Source organism: Apis cerana, linkage group LG16 (assembly GCF_029169275.1).
Source record: "Apis cerana isolate GH-2021 linkage group LG16, AcerK_1.0, whole genome shotgun sequence".
Taxonomy (NCBI): Eukaryota; Metazoa; Arthropoda; class Insecta; order Hymenoptera; family Apidae; genus Apis; species Apis cerana.
This window is the reverse complement of record NC_083867.1, coordinates 2,999,048-3,020,351: the sequence shown is the minus strand read 5'-3', so window position 1 is coordinate 3,020,351 and position 21,304 is coordinate 2,999,048. Positions and strand designations below refer to the sequence as shown.

Sequence of the window (21,304 nt, the reverse complement as noted above, 5' to 3'; positions counted from 1 at the left end):
GAATCGAATACTCTAGTCGCCAATTAAAGCGGCAGCCTGCCTCGTATCTTCGTCCCTGCGACTTCCGGTCAATCTCCGCGAGCTGATCGCGACACACGATATCTTCGTGGCAATAAACTGCGTCAATCCTGTCCCTGCGCCGCTGCTGTAATTTTCGATGCGTCGCCGGGAAAAGAAAAAGGGGATGTCTCTCTATTTTTTGTATCAAAAATAATCAAATATATACTAAATATACACTAATCGGAAAAAAGAGAAATCAAGAGATCCCTTTCCTCTATGCTTCGAGATATTTTAATATTGTTTCAAAAATACTCATGTAATTAAGAAAAAAAGAAATCACACTTTAATTTTTCAATTCTTTAGCACGCTTGGAGAAAATAAGAAATATTTTTCGACGGAAAAAAAGGGGGAGAAAGATCGTTATAAATACAGCATTAAAACACCGAAGGAGGAAGGAGACCGAATCTCTGCAAGCAGACGCATAGATCGAGGGAAGCAGCGACCCAGCAAGAAGGCCGAAAAGAGAAGCATTAAGAGCAGAGAACGGGGAGAAGGCGAGCGATCAGCCAGACCGGATATGACGCGACAGCACATAACGATGATCGTAGATTGCGTTCAGTGCTTGTGCAAAAGCAGGCGAGCAGGAGCGAGTTGATGAAACGATGACGAACAGGGAGGGTAGAGCGCCGACGACGGAGGGACGAGGACGGAACAAAGGAAGGGGAAGAGAGAGAGGGACAGATGCCGGCGATGGGCGGGAGCGACGGAGACAGGGATAGAGAGAGAGGCGCGGCAGAGCGAGAAAGGAGATGAAAGACGGAGGAACGAGAGATAACGGGGTTGGCAAACACGAAGATAGCGGCTCGCGTTACGAAGAGACACAGGGAGAGGAGAGAATCTTATTTCAGCAAAGGATGATCCAAACAGTATCCAGTGAAAATATCCTTCTCCATATTGAACACGGAATGAAAAAGGACCCGCCTTGAAACTGTTTATTTCAACAATAATACGCAACCGTGTCCACGAACTCGTAATCGAATCGGGCTACGATTTGAAGAATCGTAATTCTTCGTTGTTGAAGATTCGTCGAGCCGTTGTTGTATCAGCGTTCTGCGAATATTTCAACGAGAGGGAAATCTAACAAAATAAACGTGCCGTTTAAAACCAATTTCGATGGTTATCGCGTTACACGCGTTATACGGAACTTCAATTGCAGGAACTTAGAGGCACTTGCGGTTAGCTGCGGATCGTACGCGGATGATTTGTCACGTACGTCGAAACGCGTGGAATGCGGCAACATTGTCGACGTCGCGTTCTTTTTCTCTTTTCCGACAAATTTTCCCTCTCTCTCTCTCTCTCTCTGACCGAAAATATCATCCATCGAGCTAATAATTTTTTCTTCTTAACAAACCGGAAACAATGGTTCGAGGGAACGCCTTTTCGGGAGGATGAGCGCAATTTAAATGGCCCGTTGATGGGTTAAACGCGCACGCGCGAGAACGTGCAGCGCGCGCCGCTCCTTTTATGACTTTGTTCATATTTCTTCGATTCGTTATTCTGGACACATGTCACCCAAGGACACGGCGCTTCGCGCCAACGTCGTCAAACGCATTTGCAACGTGTTACCGCATCGCGTCCTTTCTCCTCTTTCTTTTTTCCCTTCCTTTTCGGAATTGCGACACATAAGCGAGGTATTACGTAAGTAAAGGAGTAGCTCTCGAAAAACGGTAGCCTCTCCCCCTAAGAAGAAGTTTGAAAAGATTTTAGGGGGGAAGGAAATCACTTTGCCGTTTTCGATCGATTTTTACGCGCGAGTAAATAAGTAAATAATCTTTCAAAACTCGTGTTTTCGCGCGCCTCTTTCGAAATTTTGTAATTTTGTTGTATAAACGTTCGTTCATATCGTGGAATTTGATGCTATCGTTCGATTTGGTTTCTACATGTTTTTTGAAATAAGCTTCTGGATTTTCCAGCAATATATCGGAGATATAATGAATATCTTTGTCGCGTATCTCGAACGTACGTCGAATTATTCAGTAAGCGATGCAATCGTTGGAGAATATCGGAAAACCGCATTTCTGCGTCCCTTCTATCGAAAGAATGACAAACGCGAGCGGAATAACGATAGAGCCCTTCGAAGAGAACGACGGTTAAACGGGGGAAAAATTTAATTTCTCCCTTCTTCGTTCTTCGCCCGCAGTTTGGATGAATTGTTAATCTCAAAAACACGAATATGAACGTGGAAAGATGAATATTTCGTATTTTTTTAAACTTATTAAAAAAAAAAAAAAGAAGAAGAAGGAGAAAAGAAAAAGAAAAAATATTGCGTAAATATTCTCGTTAATTTAGTTTCACGATAAAAATGAAATTAAAAAAGTTCGAAAAGTTTAAAGTTAATATAAACAGATTATTACGTAAGACTACGATGTACTAGTTGTCATTCAAAAAGTTCCTGAATGAGAAATCTTATCGATTCATATGCCAGTTGAATGAAAAAGAAACGAAAGCAAAACGAGACAAAATTAGTTTCAATATCTCTGTCACAGATATAGCATATTAATCTTTCTCATCGATGAGTCGAGCATAGCGCCAGACAAGTCACCTACCTATGCGCCATGCGTGGAAATCATGGTTTCATTCATGCCAGACCGACGCTGCGCGCGTGTGTGCTCGTAAACGTGTGTATCTGTGTCACGATGCGCGTGAGCGTGCCGATATCTCGCAAGTCGCCGTGCGAACTGCCTCTACAAGTTGGCCTGAAAGTCTAGCACACCTTTTCGCTACACTCGTGCCAAGTTCGAACAACGAACTTACGCGGATGACAGACTACTATTCTTCAATTTTCCGTCATCGATTCCTCGATATCTCGAATCGATCGATACACTTCCGTCTTTCGACGGAGAAATATCAAATCGATTCGAAAAAATCACAATCTCACCCGCGATCATACGATTTCGAATTACGCATTCGTCTATTCGATAGATACCTAATCTACGATACCTAATCTAACGATATCAAAATTACGTGTCAGATCTTATAACCCAGTGTTCTGACTAAGCCGTTCTCGATCGAGAATTTTTTCCCCAAATATATTATTCGTAATCTCGATTCACAACTCACGATTGATCACGCGTTTTCTGCGGAAAAGAATCGTTCAACTCGGAGGAATAACCAACATGTGTTTGGAAATACGCAAGATTCTTCGAGCACCCGATAAATCGGAATATTTATATGCGAAAACCTTGCGTGAAACGTTCGCGCAAACACGCGGACGCATGCGCACCAACTCACCAGGTACGTCAAACGAGTGGCATTCATTCCTATTGCCATTCGAAGCGAATGACGCGGCTGTGTTAGTCGGTGTGAATGCGCGGCTCTGCGCATGCGCGTGTATTCCGATCGTATTCCGCACGAAGAGAGAGGAAACTAGCAATGAAACTAATTCAATTACAATCTCCAAGTTTTCGATCGATGCTAACTTTGATAAATCGTGCATACGTAATGTAAATGCGTTTAACTTTATGACAAGTTTAGAGAGAGAGAGAGAGGAGAGAAAGAGAAAAATTTAACAAGGCGTAAAGGTGTGTATAATCGAAAGAAGAGATAAATAATATCCAGTTAACGTAGGTCTGCGAATCAACTCCGGTAGAGATAACGCAAGATAAAGACCGATGTTTACTCCGAGTCAGATTTTTATTTTAACGTTCTACAAAAGTCATTTGACACGTCCACCTTCTCTTTCATCATTCCTTATCACCATTATCCAATTCATTCGAGAAGAATATCGACTCATTAGTGGATACGAGAACGATAAATAAATTGCAATACAAAATAACTGAAATTATCGAGAAATTTCACCGAGAAATTCATCATTCACGCCCGATGCGTTCGTAAATAGTTACGATAAGCTTTCTATAAAAGCATCTGCGGCTTGCCTACGAGATCGGCATTCCCATCAACGGAAGGAAAGCAAGTAACGAAGCCGAGTGCTCGAAGGAAGAAATACGAAGAATGTGTCGGGTGTTACGGACGGAATGGTGGCAGCGACTTTCTCGCAAACTTTCTACATCGGTAAATTTCATTCACTAGTCGGCTCGTGCCTTCTGGCTTGGCCTCTATGAAAGCGTAATGTGACTCAATCCACGGCGAGTCACGCTCGCTCGCTTCGATCGTCGATGAAATTACCACGAAGAAATCGTGTGACCTCGCTTGTTCTCGATCGCCGAGTCGATCGAACGGAAACAAGTTCATATTATATTAACTGGGAAAAGTGTTAAATTCTTTAAAAAATTCTGAAAAACGCATAACCAAGATACCTGATGCAGAATATTTCGTCGAACGAATTTTTAAAATGTCATTAAACAAATTTCAATAATCGTTCATTATTATATATTCTCCGTTTTTTTCCTTTTTTCTTTATATAATCCATTGATCGTGGAAAAGATTGTTAAACTCGATTCAAATGGCCATTAAAAATAAAATTTTCAGGATTCTAGCGTGCTGATATACGTATATATCAGCTCCTGAACCGGGATTAGAAATGGAACGAACAATAAACGAATAAGAGCGAGATCCGTATGATCTTTTCGAGATCGATTCTCGTGAAAGTAGAACGGATAATCGAGTGAGAATAAAAAAGTCGAATAACGGTACAAAGTTATAGACTTACCGTTTCGACTAGGGGGCCGTGGAGGCGCAGGATACTGGGGCGGCGTCAAGGGTGGCGGCTGCGGCGACACTCGCGCAGACGAGGAGGTCGTTGAGCCTTGGGAGGCGGACAGCGCCGATACTAGCGTCGTTGTCAGTGGCGTCGTCGACGTGGTAGTCGTCGTAGCCGCCGTCGGTGTCAACGGGGACGTGGTGGCGATGGTGATGGTGCGCTGCCCGATGTACCTCGAGGCGGTGCTGCTCGGGCTGTTGAACGGCCAGGGCGGGCGCCGCGGTGGCAGCACCGGGGGCGGCTCGTAGTCCAAGGTATCCACACTTTCGGCACTTCCGTTTCACCTGTATCCTTCACAGAACCGCAAATCTTCCGCTTTAGCTTTATCCCTTGCTCCAATCCCCGTGGCACGTGTACGAGCACGAACTCATCGGAGAAGCGAGCCGAGAAACTCGTTTTTTCTCTCTTTCAGTAGTCTCTTTCACTGTTTTTCGCGTCGTCGAATCCGCGAGCACACAACACGCGGTTCGAAAAGGAAGGGAAACGAGAAAGAAAGATGGGAAGTGAAGCGCGCGCACCGTGAAATCTCGAAAAATTGTTCACTTCTCTTCGCACTGGTCACGTCACAGCACGTAAACACATGCTCCGGTACGGATGTATACGTGTGGTAAAACGTATGAGAGGAACGAGAAACTTGCGAAAGCTACGGATTATCGGTACATTTCCATGGTTAGGAACGAAAGCGGCGAACGCGGCACAGTGACTCCGGCGTAGAGCTCTGTCAAGAAAAACATAAGCACGGGAAGAGGAGACGAGAACCGAACCGAGTCGAGTCGAGTCGTGGCGAGGCGAGACGAGACGAAGTGAGACGAGGCGAACTGAGGCGAGGCGACGCGAGGCGATGCGAGGTAAAGCTAGCCAAGACGAGGTGGGGCGAGGCGAGGCAAAGCGAGACGGGACGAGAGATGAGGTGAGGCGGCGAGGTTACGTGGAGAGAAGCGGAGGAACACGAGAAGAGGAAGCAAGCCGAAGCGAGACAAAGTGAGGCAAAGGGCGGAGTGTCGATGGAGTACTAAGGTGCGTGATGAGGTGAAGGAGGTGAGGAGAGGTAGAGCGAGGTGTGGTGAGGTAGGAGGAAGGGGTGGCGAGACGAGTCGAGACGAGGCAAGACAGGACAAGACCGGTGAATACACTGCGGACTCTTCTCGCGCACTGGGAACACACACGGCTCTCTCTCGTGGCAACGATGCGCGTCCGTCTCTCTTTCTTTCTTTTTCCCTTTCTCTTTCCGCTACGGGACGCCTGCTCGAGCGAGAGCGAGAGCGAAAATCAGAGAGAGAGAGAAGGCACGAGGGAACGACGATTAGCGTGCGCGGCCGAGAGAGAGAGAGCGCGAGAGAAAGAGAGTCGACGACTGAATCTCGCGTAGGCCGTCTGCCAGTAAACAGGCTCCTTCATTCACTGCTTATTTTATACGAGCGGCCCCCTATGCTCCACAGAAATAGCCACTTCACTCTGTCCTTGTCGTGCGCACATGCCACGGCCGGATATGCCTTCGCTGTTGGGTAGATCTCCTTCCTCTCTCTCTCTCTCCCCCTCGTTCCTGCCTCTCCTTTCTCTCACACTCTCGCATTCGTGTCACGCGGCTCGCACCTCGAACAACAGTACTACTGCTCGTCGTCGTGGAAAAGCAACGAGTAGGAGGTCCTCACCGACGTTTTCCTTCTCGCGCATCCTTCTTTCCTCTTCCTCGAAGCGTTTCTTCTTCCTCCGTGTGTCTTCTCTTCTCTCTCGTGTACGTCCTCGTGCGTAAACTTCACCGAGCTGGATGCTTGCCCTTTATTCTACCCTCCGTTATTCTTCCGTCTTCTGCTGCCGGCATACGAGACACTGCCACACTCTCTGCCACTGCTAGCCAGCACCCCGACGACGACGATGCCGACAGGTGCGTCACGATTGATTGCGTCGCCCCGTACTTTGACGACTGACTGACTGACTGATTGACTGATCGACTGTCAACGGGAATTTCACTGTTCTCGCGTGTTATAAAATTTCAAAGTCAACCAACCATTTATCGCGTCGTGTTTGTGCCTGAACGATCTAATTGTAGATATAGCGATCAACTTGATCGAACAACGTCGCAATCATCGCAATACAGTATTTTTCTCTTTCGCGCACATTACACTCATTCCTCTGAATGATACACGTTATTTCCTTCGTTATTTATGCGAGAAAATTAATTTCCATCGGTGATTCAAATAAAACAACTTTTACGTTGAATCACACACGCACATCACGATATCAGTTATGAAGACCACTGCCGCGATAAATCTGACGCATGTGTCCGTGGTTAAATAGCAGTAGTTGTAAGGGGTTCGCTTGCGTTCACTGATTTTCTCGAATGGCAAGCCTCCACTCGATTTCCCCGCGATGGCTGGCAAACTGCGCGTATACACACATAAGCGAACGCATACACAAGGAGTCTGGGTATTCGTGGCGCACGGTCCTCTCTTGCGTTAAGCAAAGAACGGAAGAGAAAGAGAGTCAGAACGAGTTGGATGGAAGAAAGAAAAAAAGAGACGAAATGACGAGACAGTCAAGAAGTGGGAGAAGCGTGAACGAAGACGAAGAAGGATTGACAGAACGAGAAAGAGAGAGAAATGAGACAGAAAAGAAGGAAGGGAGGAAGAAAGATGCATAAAGTGGGTGGGAGCAACGATCGTCGTGCAAGAGAGAGAGAAGAAAAAGTTCAGCTGGCCTCGGCGGCCATGCCGGTGTAGATCGTGCGAGCGCAGCCCAGGCACGTACTGTCCGGCTCGCAGGCCCACCACTCAACACCTCTATTTTCTCGCCTTTTCCTTCTTGCTCTCTCTTCTTCTTTTATTCTCTCTTTCTTCGGCACTTTTTTCGCTTTTTGCTTCGACCACGTATTCCTTCGGGCTTCGCAATCACGTACACGACACAATCTTTACTCTTACTTGTCTTTTCTAACCTCTCTTCCAACTTTTTTCACGTTCGCTCGTATTGCCGTGCCGGTCGATAGTCGAATCGATCTTCGAACCGCCGAGTTTCCATCGATTCTTTTCGTTTCGCCACTTCAAATTACACTCAATTTTCAATATAAAGTGTACACGTTTATGTTCTCGGTGAATATCGCACACAATCCAAATATGCAACCAATCGTGCAGAGATATGATTGTATACCGACAACTCTCGAACAGAAAGGTGAACGAACCTTTTTTCCTGTTTTTCACAGAAAATCTTTGCGAACACTCATCATTTGGTCTGCTTGACGAGAAACAACGAAATATAATATATAATAACGCGCACGCGTACACTACCGATCTCTTTTATTTTCCTCTTTTCCTTCTTACGTATAATATCGTCCGTTCTTTTTTCTCAATACCGTATACCGTTCGTTTTCACAGCAGGAGTATAATCGTGTCTTGTTTGAAGCCGAGGCCGGTTGCGCTCGACGCTGGTGTGGCGTTCTAGACTCTCTGCTTGTTACAAACAGCGGAGCAGCGGCCTGTCTGTCTGTGGGTGGGGTGCGCGCGATGCGCATGCGCATTCGATCATACCGAAAGTTGCATATGCGCGCGTTCACTCATACGTGCGTGATCGTTTACACGTAAACGCGTATACATACGTCGCAACAACCTCACCGCCACGAAAGCACAGTGACGCCTGCGATCCCCCTCGTCGCTTCACCCTGTTTCATCCGAGTATACCGTACCCCGCGAGCCAGCCGCGATACTTCATTCATGCTCGTATTGTGCGACCAGGGCTGCTTCTGTTCATCCAGGTTCCACGTACTTTTCGTCGTACTTTCGTACACGTGTACCGCGTCTAATCTACGATATATGATTACATTCTACTCTTTTTTTTTTAATGATATTCCACTATGCTCTACTCCTTCTATTTTTTCGATACGCCAATTATTAAAATAACTTTTGTTTCGCTATTGTCATTTTTTTCAATCAATTAATTGATAATTAATCTTACTAATGGAATATAATTTAAAAATTGAGAATTTTTGCGTAAATATAATCGAATGTATTATGTAAAAAAAAATGTAATTAATTAATTAAAGTAACAAATTCATCGTGGTATAAATTTTCGAAAACGAAATATTATTTGCGGAGAAACGACGAGTTAGAACATACTTAGGAACAATCGTTTATTAATCGAAGGATATCGAAGAGAATGATAATTCCGCTTGTTCGAATTTTCTCTTTGCTCCATGATTAAAAAATCTTCGTTCAGGTGATCGAACGTCGTAAAACCGATACCTTTCTCTGTACTACGGGGCTCTCCCACATGTCGGGGATACTCGGTTCTCTTCGTAAATGTCCGCCGACTACATCCTCTTTCGTCTTCGTCGTTCTTGTTTTACAACCTGTATAACCATCCTCTTTCCTCTGTTTGTCTCACTCTCTTCGTTTACACGTAAGTCCGCACCGTATCTCTGTGTTTGTGTCACGTTATTTATGCGGCCGTGTGTGCGTGTTCCTCCTCCCACTCCCTGTTGTAAGGCAGACAGTGAGCATAAACCAGGCTGTCCTTGTCGTTTCCATATCGGTTCTCTTTGTTTCACTCATAGTTGGGACAGCAGGCAGCGCAGCAGTTCGGGTATTAATCGGACACGCATGTTTCAAATCACGAGCGGAATATTGTCAAGATAAATCGACCGAACTCCTGTAAATAAAATTACCATAAATACACCAGGTTGCATCACGTCGCGCTCTTTCCCCTCTAGTGGACGATTTTTGTGGCTTGTTCCTGTACGTTCCAAAATCGACGCTTTTGTCCTCGAGTTTTAACTACGTTATCTGCCAAACGTTCCAGCGTTATTTGATCCATGCTTATATCAATGATTGGAGAAGAACGGTAAAAGGACAAGACATCCCATTTAATATATATATATCATTTTACGTGTAGAATGCAAGATCATAATAAAAATCGGAATAATAATAGAAACGGGAACGTACACAAGGATTGGTATAGAATTTTATGAAACGCATCGATAGTGACGACTCTTGGTACTTGGCATTAAATACAGTGAACCGGTTTCCATGCAAAAATGCCACTGTTCTAATCTTGAATGCGTGAAGCGGGACGTATTGAATGTGAACATATCGATTGATTTGCAAATCGCGTTTTTCGAAATTTACGACAGGGAATCGAGAATGAAACGCAGTACGACGAATAAATAAAGGACAAATTTTGAAAAAGTTGAGAAAAGAGACGACATTGAAGGGAGCAATGAAACGTGATCTAGAAACGCGACTTGCCAGACTCGTCTAATAATGCGGTATGCACCGACGTTGCTGCAAATCATGCTCTCCGCGCATGCATACGAACAGCTAGCCGAGAAGACGGTTCAAGGTTTCCACGAAATTATTCGTTTATTTCGCTGTTTAACGTCTAATCTGATCCATTTTGGAACGGTCAGAATCTGGAAGTGAGAACGAACCCTAATTTTTAATATCATTGAAATGTCAATGGAATATTCTCGTATTAATATTTCGTCGAAACAAAACATTGCTCTGTTCTCCAAAGTTCCGCGAAATTATTCTTTCTGCAAGTGGTATCTCGAGAGAGTTATAGATGCCATAAAAATGGAATGAAAATTAAAATCTTTGCGGTAAACATCAAGATAAACATCAAGATAAGACGAGTCGATCTTGACACCGATATATACATGTCTACATCTCTTGTGCAATATTCGACTTTTTGAGATGCAATTAATTTAAGCAAATCAGATCTAACCAATTAATCCAATAATTTTTTCATATTTTTTCATTGTCACTTTTTTTCACTAAATTTATAATAACATATATATATATATATATAATAAGGAAGGCGAATTTTTAATAATAATATAAATATATATTCTCTGTATGACGGGCGTGGCGATGCGAATCGTGTGCACTACTTCCCTCGGATTCGAGGATATCCGGTGTGGAAACGCTTCGTCCTACCTCCCCCTCTCGTTCCAACCGACGAATCCCCTCTCTTCCCTCTTACGTTCGATGATCACCTTTCCTAGCGTGGTAATAGGACGTTCTGACGTATCTCCCAACGGAGACACATTCGTCTCGTAATTTTCATCATGTTGAAAAATATTTACTTCATTTTAGCTTAATCAAATTTAACAAATATCGAGAAAATTAGAATACTTTTGAATCTATTACTTTACATTTAATTTTTGTCAGTATAAATTTTTAATGAACCGATATAAATAAGGATCAGGATCGTCTATCGTTATATTATTTTTTCAACCGTTCCAAAATGAACAAAAGTAGACGATATTTATGAAATGAAATATATAAATTCATCTGTGTAAAATTTTTGATATGTTCAAAAATAATCCACGATTTATTCGTCAAAGACTAAAGGGAAGTCGACAGAAGTAATAAATCTGTATATTTTGTTCTGAAATATCGTGTAAAACTTCTAATAAAATAACTTCTAATAAAATAGAAGCGTTACTTTTCTATATAAACAGGAACGAGAACAAATTAAGAATATAATGGTATTTTCGCATTGCTCCGATTTTGGTTATTTTTCGATTTCAACGATCGTAAAAAATTAATTATCTAATTAATCTTGAATCGTGAAGCTGAACATCAAACGACGGCGAAAGTTATCCTCATTCTCGCAATTTTATTCCTCCGCATTCTTATCTTTGCTCCATATTGTTGCCCGTCTCGTGACAGTTCGGTTGTTCCGTTCCCTTTACTAATCGTTCCGTTGCGAGCATGAGCTCGAACAAAAAAACATTATCCAGAGATTTTTTCCTCCGTGAAAACATAAAACCAGCATGTATGAATTATAACGAGTCACTGCTAACAATGAATAATTGAAAATGACAATGTGTTTGAAGATTAAATTAAGAATTGACCCTAGTAGATCTCATGAAAAAATTTTCATTGTAAAATACCTTGTTTTAGCTTTCTTTCATATACTAATTTATATTCTCAAATACAAACTTAAGTTTGAGAAAATCCAGCACAGGTTGCTTCGTTTCATTGCTCACAAAATAAATTAACCTAAAACCTTCACTATAATTATAACCTATATACTCTTCCTTACGATTATAACCTAAAATTCTCACTACGGTTATAAACCACCAATGTAAAGATTTAAGATTACACTCATTCGAAATTGAAAAAGTTATATAGCCAATCTTTTTTGCCTCGTATTCAAAATTACATAACCTTAATATCGTCTTGCAATATTGTGTATGTTTTACGATAGCTTATTGTGTACTTATTTTTGTATAAATTGGAAATTGGAATATCGATTAATTAAATTAGATCGAATTATATCAAACTTTCTTTGTGCATCTCTCGAGATATCAAATCGCGAACTGAGTTAGTTACTTTCAAGTTTGTCGCACGAAGGATCGAGCGCTTCGTTCTCACGATATCGTTTACACGGCAAGCATCAGCGCGATATAGTCGTGACGTAAAAGTCTTGAACCTTCAAATGGGGCTACATTAACGAATAGGCTGAGAAACACTGGTTTAGCCTATATTTAAACGGCGGCACGCCGCGTATCTTAAGCGCGTTCATTAATGCACTTAAGTGTGTACCACCCGTTTAACCTTACGCCTGTTTACAGTTCTCTCGCCTGGACGATTTGTAACCTACGACATACTAAGACACATTTCTGTCGTTCCTTCTCTCGTCTCGCTTGCTGGCTGACCTTGATCGAGTTGTTCCTACGAAAGAATGCCGCTATTGAAAGCACTGCGATATATCGTTGCAATTTTATCGAACGGTCATGGTAAATGACTCGGTACTCTTATCGAATTTAAAAATCTTGCAAATAAAAAAAAATCGAAATCGATGCAATGATTCTTCTTCGATTCACGAATTCTGCGATCAAAGGTAAAGCAAATTTTGGTTAAAAGCGTAAAAATTAGATCGAGATCGAATTCTTAACCTAACTTAATCGAAAAACTTTTTTTCTAAAGTTAAATTTGGAGAATTATTTAATTCTTTATTTATATCTTATTAAATGATAAATTTACTATAGTATAGTGTTTTTAATAGATTAACGCCAGAATTCCGTTATTAAACGAGAAATCAAAGAAATAGAATGATTGTAAAACCACATCAACGGAAATCAATTAGATTTGAAATGACATATGATTTTCGGTTACCAATATGTCAAGAAATATATCAATTCGAATTGAAAATGTATTGTTGAATCAAAACGAAGTCACGTGAAGAGAAATGAAACGGAAAGAACCCGGAGTCAAAGACACGAGCGAAGGGTGAAGTGAGACAAATGATAACGATACGACATTTTTCTGAGCACATGTAAAACTATCTACGCGATCTTTCGTGACCTAAGCTACGGATAAATACACGCCGTACATCAGTGAATAGTACTTACGTGCGCTAGCTAGACTGACTATACGGCAATCTACACTCACATTCAAAAATCATTAACAATCATTAATGGTAATATTTTAATTTCTTGGATATACATATTTTTATTTATAACGTATTAGTACATATTAAATAGTTTTATAAAATATTGATAAAATTTTCGCAACATACCTGAATTATTCTTGCGGTACAATCTTTTTACCGCAATAATTTCAATTTGTTTTGCTAAGATTTGTGAAAAATTGACTCTTTTTCTTTTATCATTATTTTTCATTCTCTTTTTTTCTCTGGACCAATTGCTTTAAAAAATGAAAGAAAAATTAATTGAAATCTTTGTTCGTATGATGAATCTTTCTATATATATTTGATGACAAATTTTATTTACTTATTTTTAATTTTTTATAATATTAAAAAGAAACTTAATATTTTTAACAGTCGTAATTTTTTTTCAACCATTGTTTTCTCTTTCTCATACCTTTTATTACGCAAAATATCAATACACATACCGTTTATAACCGTTTTTATTAATCTTGCTATTTTAGCTATTAATTTTTTCATTACCTTGCGGTTATTATTTTTCCAATTAGTTTGTAAAAGTATTCATAAATGTTTTTATGATTTTCTATATTCTTCTCGGATTGGTCTGATTACATGATCACATAAAGCAACATCCCACATCGTAAATAAACTTTTAATTATTTTAAGAATGTTTTAAATTTATCAACAAACGTCATTTTATGTAATAATAATTTGTATATCAATCGTTCTATTTATGAAGAGAAGTGTACATAATTCTGAAATGTTTCTTCGATGATTATAAAAATATCAATTTTCTTTTTCTAACCTTAAAAGAAATTGATTATTTCCGCGGAAAGGTCAATATTCGATCAAATTTAGTAAAAAATTAAATGTTGTATTTAAGATAATTTATTCGCGCAAAAATATAGGCTTTAAAAAAACCGAGAGCGACCTTGAAATTACCAAGTTAAAAGAGATAAATAATTCGATCGGCACGAGTCTCGAAGCTTTTCTATCAATTCCACATTTTTTTTTTTTACACATGTCAAGAATTTTTTTCTCTTTTTCAAATGAATATTCATAAAGCATAAAAAAAAAATAACAATTTGTCCGTCGAGGAAGCTAGTAAACAAACATCCCGCGATCACATGATATATGGTTAAATAGTACAGACCGAATTAATCAAGAATTATAAATATTACGTGAATGACGAATTTGAGGAAAACAAATTATATAATACTTTTCACAGACGATACGTAATACGCCATTATGATAACCACCGATAAATATATAGTAATGCAGTAGTATTCGCGACACTCGTGTTCGTTCGTCATTTTGGTGGGCTCGATATCTCGAAAGCTCCTTCCTATCGATTAAAGAACGATATATAGGTGGCGCTCGTTCTTAAAATATCGATACCGACGAGTTTAATATATTAATGCACTTCCAATGCGAAATCGGGGAACGCGATGCAATTATATTATATTTTTTACATCACAAAATTATCAATTATTTTGAGTATTTTTAATTTTAGAAAGAAACTTTGAGCAAATATAGTGTATCTTGTTTCGATTACTCGATTAAATTGTGAGAGGAGGAATTAGAAGAGAATCGAGAGAGGATTAAATATGCACTTTCCACGAAAGTATGATACATCACTTGCGAGGTCATCATTCCCATCGCTAACGCACACGCAGTCACGTGTATTGCGTATAGACGCGCGAGGACAACCTGCAGATGCATGAATGACTCGAAATGACGTGTGTTCATTGAGCGCCGCTTGGCGTGCCGACTTGGTGCTCTCGGTTGCTCCCAGCAAGGACACGACATATTTTCTGACTTGCGTAGGAAAAGATTCGAACCGACCGATTTCGATCGCGACTGCATTTTCGTAATCACGATCGATCTTTCACGATCATTTACGATCTATGTTTACAATTAAAAAATTCGATTAAGTTCATCTACGTCATTCTACAAAATATATTTAAATGTACACATAACCAAGAAATCTTTAAACTTTAATTTTCTCTAAAATATAATTTCATTTTATTTTATATTTCCGATTTATCTTTAAATCAAGAATTATTCCCTCGTGCTACGATTTCTTGTATAATCTTAATATCATATCTGATATATCTCTATACAATACTGACGAATTATTAAAAAGTTTTACATTAAAAACATTCTAGGACAACTGTTCAAATATTTTCATTAATCACTATTATATAATACATGTAAAATGAATGAAGCAAACTAATAACTAATAAAAAATTTGTTCCAAAGCTCGTGCCTATCATTGAACAAGTGTAACATCCAGTATCGATGATTCGGAGTATTAGCGAGGGATAGGCAAGGTAGGGCGGGTACGAGGGTGGGGGACGAGGAGAGGAGAGGAAGCGAAGGAAATGAGCGTGCACACTTACGCTTACGCATACGAGCGTGTAGTAAATGCGTACAGAGGCTGCATCGGTAAACCGATTAAACGACTTACATAAGTTCCAATTGGCAGAATCTCGAAGCACACGTAGATTCGATGAAAAGGAGATTCGTGTAAGGTCAAGAGGAGAAGCGAAGAAACGGAACGTCGGTAAGAGAGAATTCTGCTTGCCGTCTCGAAAATCGATGATACATACGGGCTGAAACGGAAAAAAAGGAATGTGAGTGCATTGCGCTCGGCGTTCGACGCGGATGCATTTCCTGTATGCATGGTGCACAAAATGACGATAGCCTCGTTTCGAGTTCCTTCGCTAATTATGTTTCAAATTTACCGATTTACTGGCGAAAAGGAAGTGGAACAGTTATACCTACCATTAAAAAATTAATGAGTCATGGTATCTCCTCGGAGAATTTTAAGTATTCGATGGTCATACATTGCTCGTCTTCCGGTATCTCATCATTTTTAACCTTTTTGAATTAAGAACGGAAATTATGTATATCGTTCTAATTTTTTTTTTCACAATTTTGCGATCCTTCCACTTTGAAATGTATATTATTAATCAAAAATTTAATAAAGAAAAGTAATATCAGAATCTATTATAAATGGAATTATTATAGATGCATATATAATAATACACTTGTTAATAATAAAATTGATAATAGATAAATGAAATTGGAAAAGGAATTCTATATTTTTAACCAATAATAATATATATGCATATTGTTGAAAATTATTCCACGTTCTTAAATAAATAACATTTGTTCCTTCTCGTTTCCTTAATAATCGATCAAGCGTTAAAATCAGTGTAATTGGAAAATGCAAGAGAATCTCATTGAATATCCGTTACGAACTTCTCTGGAACCTCGTGACACTGTAGGCAAAAACAAAAACAGGAAGAAGGTTAAACTGATACACTCGACCGCAAATGTCCGATCGATTATTATTTTTTTTTCTTGTGAAACTTGTGGTCTTTATTTTTATCGCGATAATTCGCTCGATTATCTTATACAAAGTGAATACATATACAAAACACGTGAGGCTCTCGTATATCTTTTTTTTCTCTTCTAATGTAACATCGTTTTACCTTTTTGCTCCTAGCTCTTATTTTTTCTTTCTCACATACATACGCTCTCTCTCTTTCTCTCGATCTCTCAGTCACTCTTTCATTCGCTGTTTTCCTTCTGTTCACGTATCTACACACCTACTCCCCTTTCTGTCTCTCTTTCTTCTTTTCCTCGCACGTGTGTTCTCGAACAGCGAAACCGGAAACACGTCGGAAACTGTATGCGAGACACGCTTCTGCTTCCACGAATCGATCGTGAGTACCGACACTCAGACGAGTTTGCCATTCGTGACAAAATTCGTCGTCATAACTATTATCGTATCATTCCTCCGCCTAACCTCCTAGAATGTATCTAGTTATAACTCATAATACAGTTGGAAGTTAAGATTACACGCACATTCATAATTTAATATACTAACATTGCAAAAAGTATTTGTTTAAACTTGTTTTTCAAATTATACGTATATTGCCACTACATTTATTATTGCACATTCTTCTTTTTGTCTCGTAATTAAATCTTCTCGATATAGAACTAATTATAGGGGAAAATTTGGTAACATACCTCTATTAACGAAACACACATTGTTTTAGTTGCGTAGATGGCGACACAATAAGTTCGAACATTTTTCAATCGTACACAAATATATGACAAGTATATGACAAGTGCAATTATTATTGAATTAGTGAGAAAGTTTCATTGGTTTTCGAATTTGACATGGATAAACAATTTCAATTTGTATATCATTAATAAATTCGTTTTATGAGAACGGTATTCTATATTTTATATTCAAAATATTCTATTATCTGAGGTTATAAATCAATGTTGATTAAACACAGGTGTAGTTTCAGATATAAGACAAGACAATATGTGTTTTGTTCATGTTATATAGATTAAAAGATATTGAAACACGAAAAAAAAAAAATATAATAAAATAATTAATTGTATTTGTTTTCTCATAATTTTCCTCTCGATGAATTTGAAAATAGAGTATATTATCCAATTTTCCCTTATTGTATAAAAGACTTTCATTCGATTTATATAAAGAAATATTGATTAAAACTTTAAATTCTTTTCAACAAATTCGAGAAAAAAATGAAGAAGAAAAAAAATAAGGAATATACATTATCGATCAAACGTTTGAAATCATTAACGTATTCCATAAAATCTAACTCGATATTTAAAGAATAGTTAGAATAGGTTAGAATTTTCTTATCTTGAAAAATTCTAAATGAACCGATATCTGTAAAATTAATTTCAATTTAACGATAAAATTAGAAGAAAGTGATTCCAAATTTTTGATCGATATTGTATAATCCTTGCTTGATCGCGATTTCATTTTAAACCAGCAAAGCAACTTTGCTAGAAACTAGCCCGAAAAAGACACGGCTTGAACACAGTAATCGGGTGCAAGGAAACCAGAGCGTGTGACGTAAGATCGATCGCAAAAACGGGAGGAATCGTTGCGGTCGAATCATCGCGGGAAGAGGAGAAAGAGAGAAGACGGAAGTTCCCTTTTCGTTCGAACAGCCACCGCCTTGTTCGCCTCGCGCAACCGCATGCGAGGTAGTATCGGACGAAACTCGTTCACTCGTCGACGGCTAGTTCAAGAGATCTAAGTGACCGGAAACTAGAAAACGCTAATAAGGACTTCTCTTACTTTTTTTCGATTTTTCTTCATCTTCTTCTTCCTTAGCTCTTGTCCGAGACTTTGTTGGGCACGAATCATATTTCGTATGTTCTCTATTATTTCGTTTTTCAAAACATTATATACGGGATGTCTCAGATTTTTCTGTACAAACATCGTCAGTAGATTTTATAATTAAAAATGAGATTAAAATCTAATGTAACAGACAATTCATTGATTCATTTCATTTAAAAATTGTATCAAAACTGAAATGAAAGATTAAGTACAATGATATTATTTCTTTCTTTCGGTTAATCGTAAGATATATGTAGACCGTTTGTATACTGGTTCGTTATATAACGGAAAACAATCAAGTTAACCTCACTTTTGTTTTGTTCCGTAAAGTAACACAAAAGACAACTTAACCTCTTCGATATGTTTGAACATTTCGTTATTTCTTAATTTCGATTACGCAGATACACATTTTTAAAATAAAATTACAAAATTAATTACAACATCGGATATAAAAAAAAAAAATTAGACAAAACGATTAATTAAAATTGCAACGATATTAAATTCAATAATACATCGATTACATAGATATATCTATAAAACATCTTGAAATGAAAATGTAGATATTGATAGTGTTGTACAACACATTTCATATTTTTCTTATAACTTATTAATAAAATATTTATAGATTACATTACGAAATATTTTTAAATATTGCTCTCTTATTTTTTTTTATTTTTTTATTTCTTTTTATTTTTTTTTATTTTTTTTAAGATTCATTAATAGCGAAGTTCGTACGGAAAAATCTGGGACCTGTAGACGTAATATTATTGGTTTCAAGGCCCCACTTTTCTCTCAGTTTTTTTAAATATCTTTAGGATATTATTAATTTCCATACATTACAAATTCTTGGATCCTAGATAAAAACAATTGCGATTTAGCTTTATTCTGTTTTTTTTTTTTTTTTTTTAGTTTCCTTTCTTTTCGTTCAGCTTTGTTTGACTCAATAGATAAATCTCGTCTTCTAATTTCAAAAATATTTTCCAACATATATATGCGATTTTTTTTTTATAACTACATGCAAACTATACGTATTTCTCGGTTGTGTGTTACACTATCGAATCTGCTATCGCGAAATCTAGTTTATTTTATTGTGACATCTCGATTTGTCATAATCGAGAGGTTACGTCCGGTTGATTAAGATGCGGTTAACTAACGACATTCAATTGTACGCGTTAAAAATAATTCAGTTATCTATGCACAACGATTCGCATTGATATTTAAACGGTATAACGTGATGAAAATTATTATTCCATATATTTGTTTCTTATTACACTATTATTGAATTAATTATTTTTTAATATATTTGGACATTTTTTTTTTTATAGGAACATAAACAGCATTTAATTAATGTATAAATTTACAATGCACAATAAGCGATAAAGGATTAAATAATGATCAAAGTTGAAAAAATATTTACCAAGTAAATTATAGGAATTTTTATATTTGCTTTATAAACACTAATAAGCTAATAATAATAATAATAATAATAATAATAATAAAATAAGTTAAACCCAAATATTTTTCGTTAAATTTCGCTATATAGTAGACAAGTGATTATAATGATATGATACAAATAAATAAAAATATATAATATTATAATATATAGTAATTATAATTATAACTACTATAATAATGTATATTACATATCATATTAATAATATAAGTAATGTATATTTATAATATAAGTAATTGTAAATAATTATAATAATAATAATAATAATAATAACAATAATAATAATAATATAATAGTACAATGGAAATAAATATAATTAAGTATTTTTGTTTCAGTGAAATTCCAAATGTCAAAAATATCCGTTATTTTTGCTAAAATAAAAACTCTGCGTACCGTTTGTATTTATCACGTATCGTGCACAAATCAGTTATACATATCATTAAAAATAAAAATTATGTTCCTATATAATAATGCTCAAATATATTAAAAACGATCAATGATATAAGAGACGAATATACACAGCAATAATGGCACGAGTCGTTCCAAATATTAATGCGAATCAGGTGGACAACATTTTGTATTTGTTGTTCCATGTTCGTTGCGTGTGTCAGCGGTGAAATCGGTGATTAAGTACTACAAAGCTTGAATCGTTCATCACTTGCTGCAAAGCTTTTCCCGAATAGAATCGCGCGGTCTCGTTCTCAACTGTTATCCACTATCTATATTAAAAAATAACCTTCGATGACTATATTATACGTGATTATATAAGATTTTTCCAACTGTTGATTTCGTATTTTCTATTGTAATATGGTACAGTGTCGCTGTACATTATTAAAACGGTATTAAAAATATCGACGAACATATATATATATATATATGTCTCGACAAGACAAAATAATTTTAAATACATCGAAATAATTCAAATCGAAATAAAAAAAAAAAAAAATACGGATGATAATCCCGCGTGATTTCTGGCTTTCAGCGAGTTTTCTCCAGCTTTATTTATCGAAAAAAAGAGGGATTTATCACGTGCAGGGGAACCTGAGAAAAACGTTTCGAGGGATCACAGGATGAAGAGAGACGTGCGCTGATTAATTGCGTAAGAGAAAGACAGAGAAATCAAAAAGTTCGACGTGTATATTACAATTCGTGTGAATGATCGACAACGAACAGATGGTACGTGTGCTTGATAATCGTAGCCCACATTTCTATGCTCATCACCCGGTGAACCCATCGATAATGGTTCGATTCTAGTTTTCATATCGTCCACCATGTCCTAGAGTATCTGGAAGAGCTTTTTCAGTTCGACCATCAATTGCCAATCCGTTTTCACCAGATCGTCCCTGAAGTATTCCTTGCAGGCGTCTATGCTCTGCCTGCTTATCTGTAACAGAGCCGATGGGCAACGTTTTTATTGATTAATCTCAACGATTTTTAATTTTTACGATCGAATTTTCTCAATTTCTGTAATTATGTATTTTTTTTAATCATCATGATCGAGATATTCCACACGTTATTTTGTAAAATTATAAAAAATAATTCGACCATTCGATTGTTAAATACTTTC

At 37.8% G+C, this 21,304-nt stretch overlaps 2 protein-coding genes and 1 long non-coding RNA gene across 7 annotated transcripts in view; 1 reads left to right on the top strand and 2 right to left on the bottom strand.

Moving 5' to 3' along the window:
* The window catches only part of LOC108000234 (protein sprouty), a 34,752-nt gene extending 26,468 nt beyond the window's left edge, over positions 1–8,284 (bottom strand). For 2 of the 3 annotated variants that reach the window (XR_009833027.1, XM_062086410.1), the window contains exon 1: positions 4,670–8,284. The gene's annotated coding sequence lies outside the window, so the exon portion shown is untranslated. The remainder of the gene's footprint in view (positions 1–4,669) is intronic. The other variant, XM_062086411.1, reaches the window with a different exon arrangement.
* A 3,743-nt stretch (positions 8,285–12,027) lies between these two features.
* LOC133667482 (uncharacterized) lies at positions 12,028–16,193 on the top strand. Its single transcript, XR_009833033.1, has 2 exons — positions 12,028–12,559; positions 12,725–16,193. It is a non-coding gene; the product is annotated as an uncharacterized LOC133667482 (long non-coding RNA).
* Positions 15,141–21,304, bottom strand: part of LOC108000443 (eukaryotic translation initiation factor 5B) — a 36,300-nt gene continuing 30,136 nt past the window's right edge. For 2 of the 3 annotated variants that reach the window (XM_062086406.1, XM_062086407.1), the window contains one exon: positions 15,141–15,720. In XM_062086406.1, coding sequence (XP_061942390.1) covers positions 15,283–15,720 — 438 coding nt within the window. In that variant the 3' untranslated portion in view covers positions 15,141–15,282. Of the gene's footprint in view, positions 15,721–16,464; positions 21,122–21,304 lie in introns of those variants that run through there. The other variant, XM_017060757.3, reaches the window with a different exon arrangement.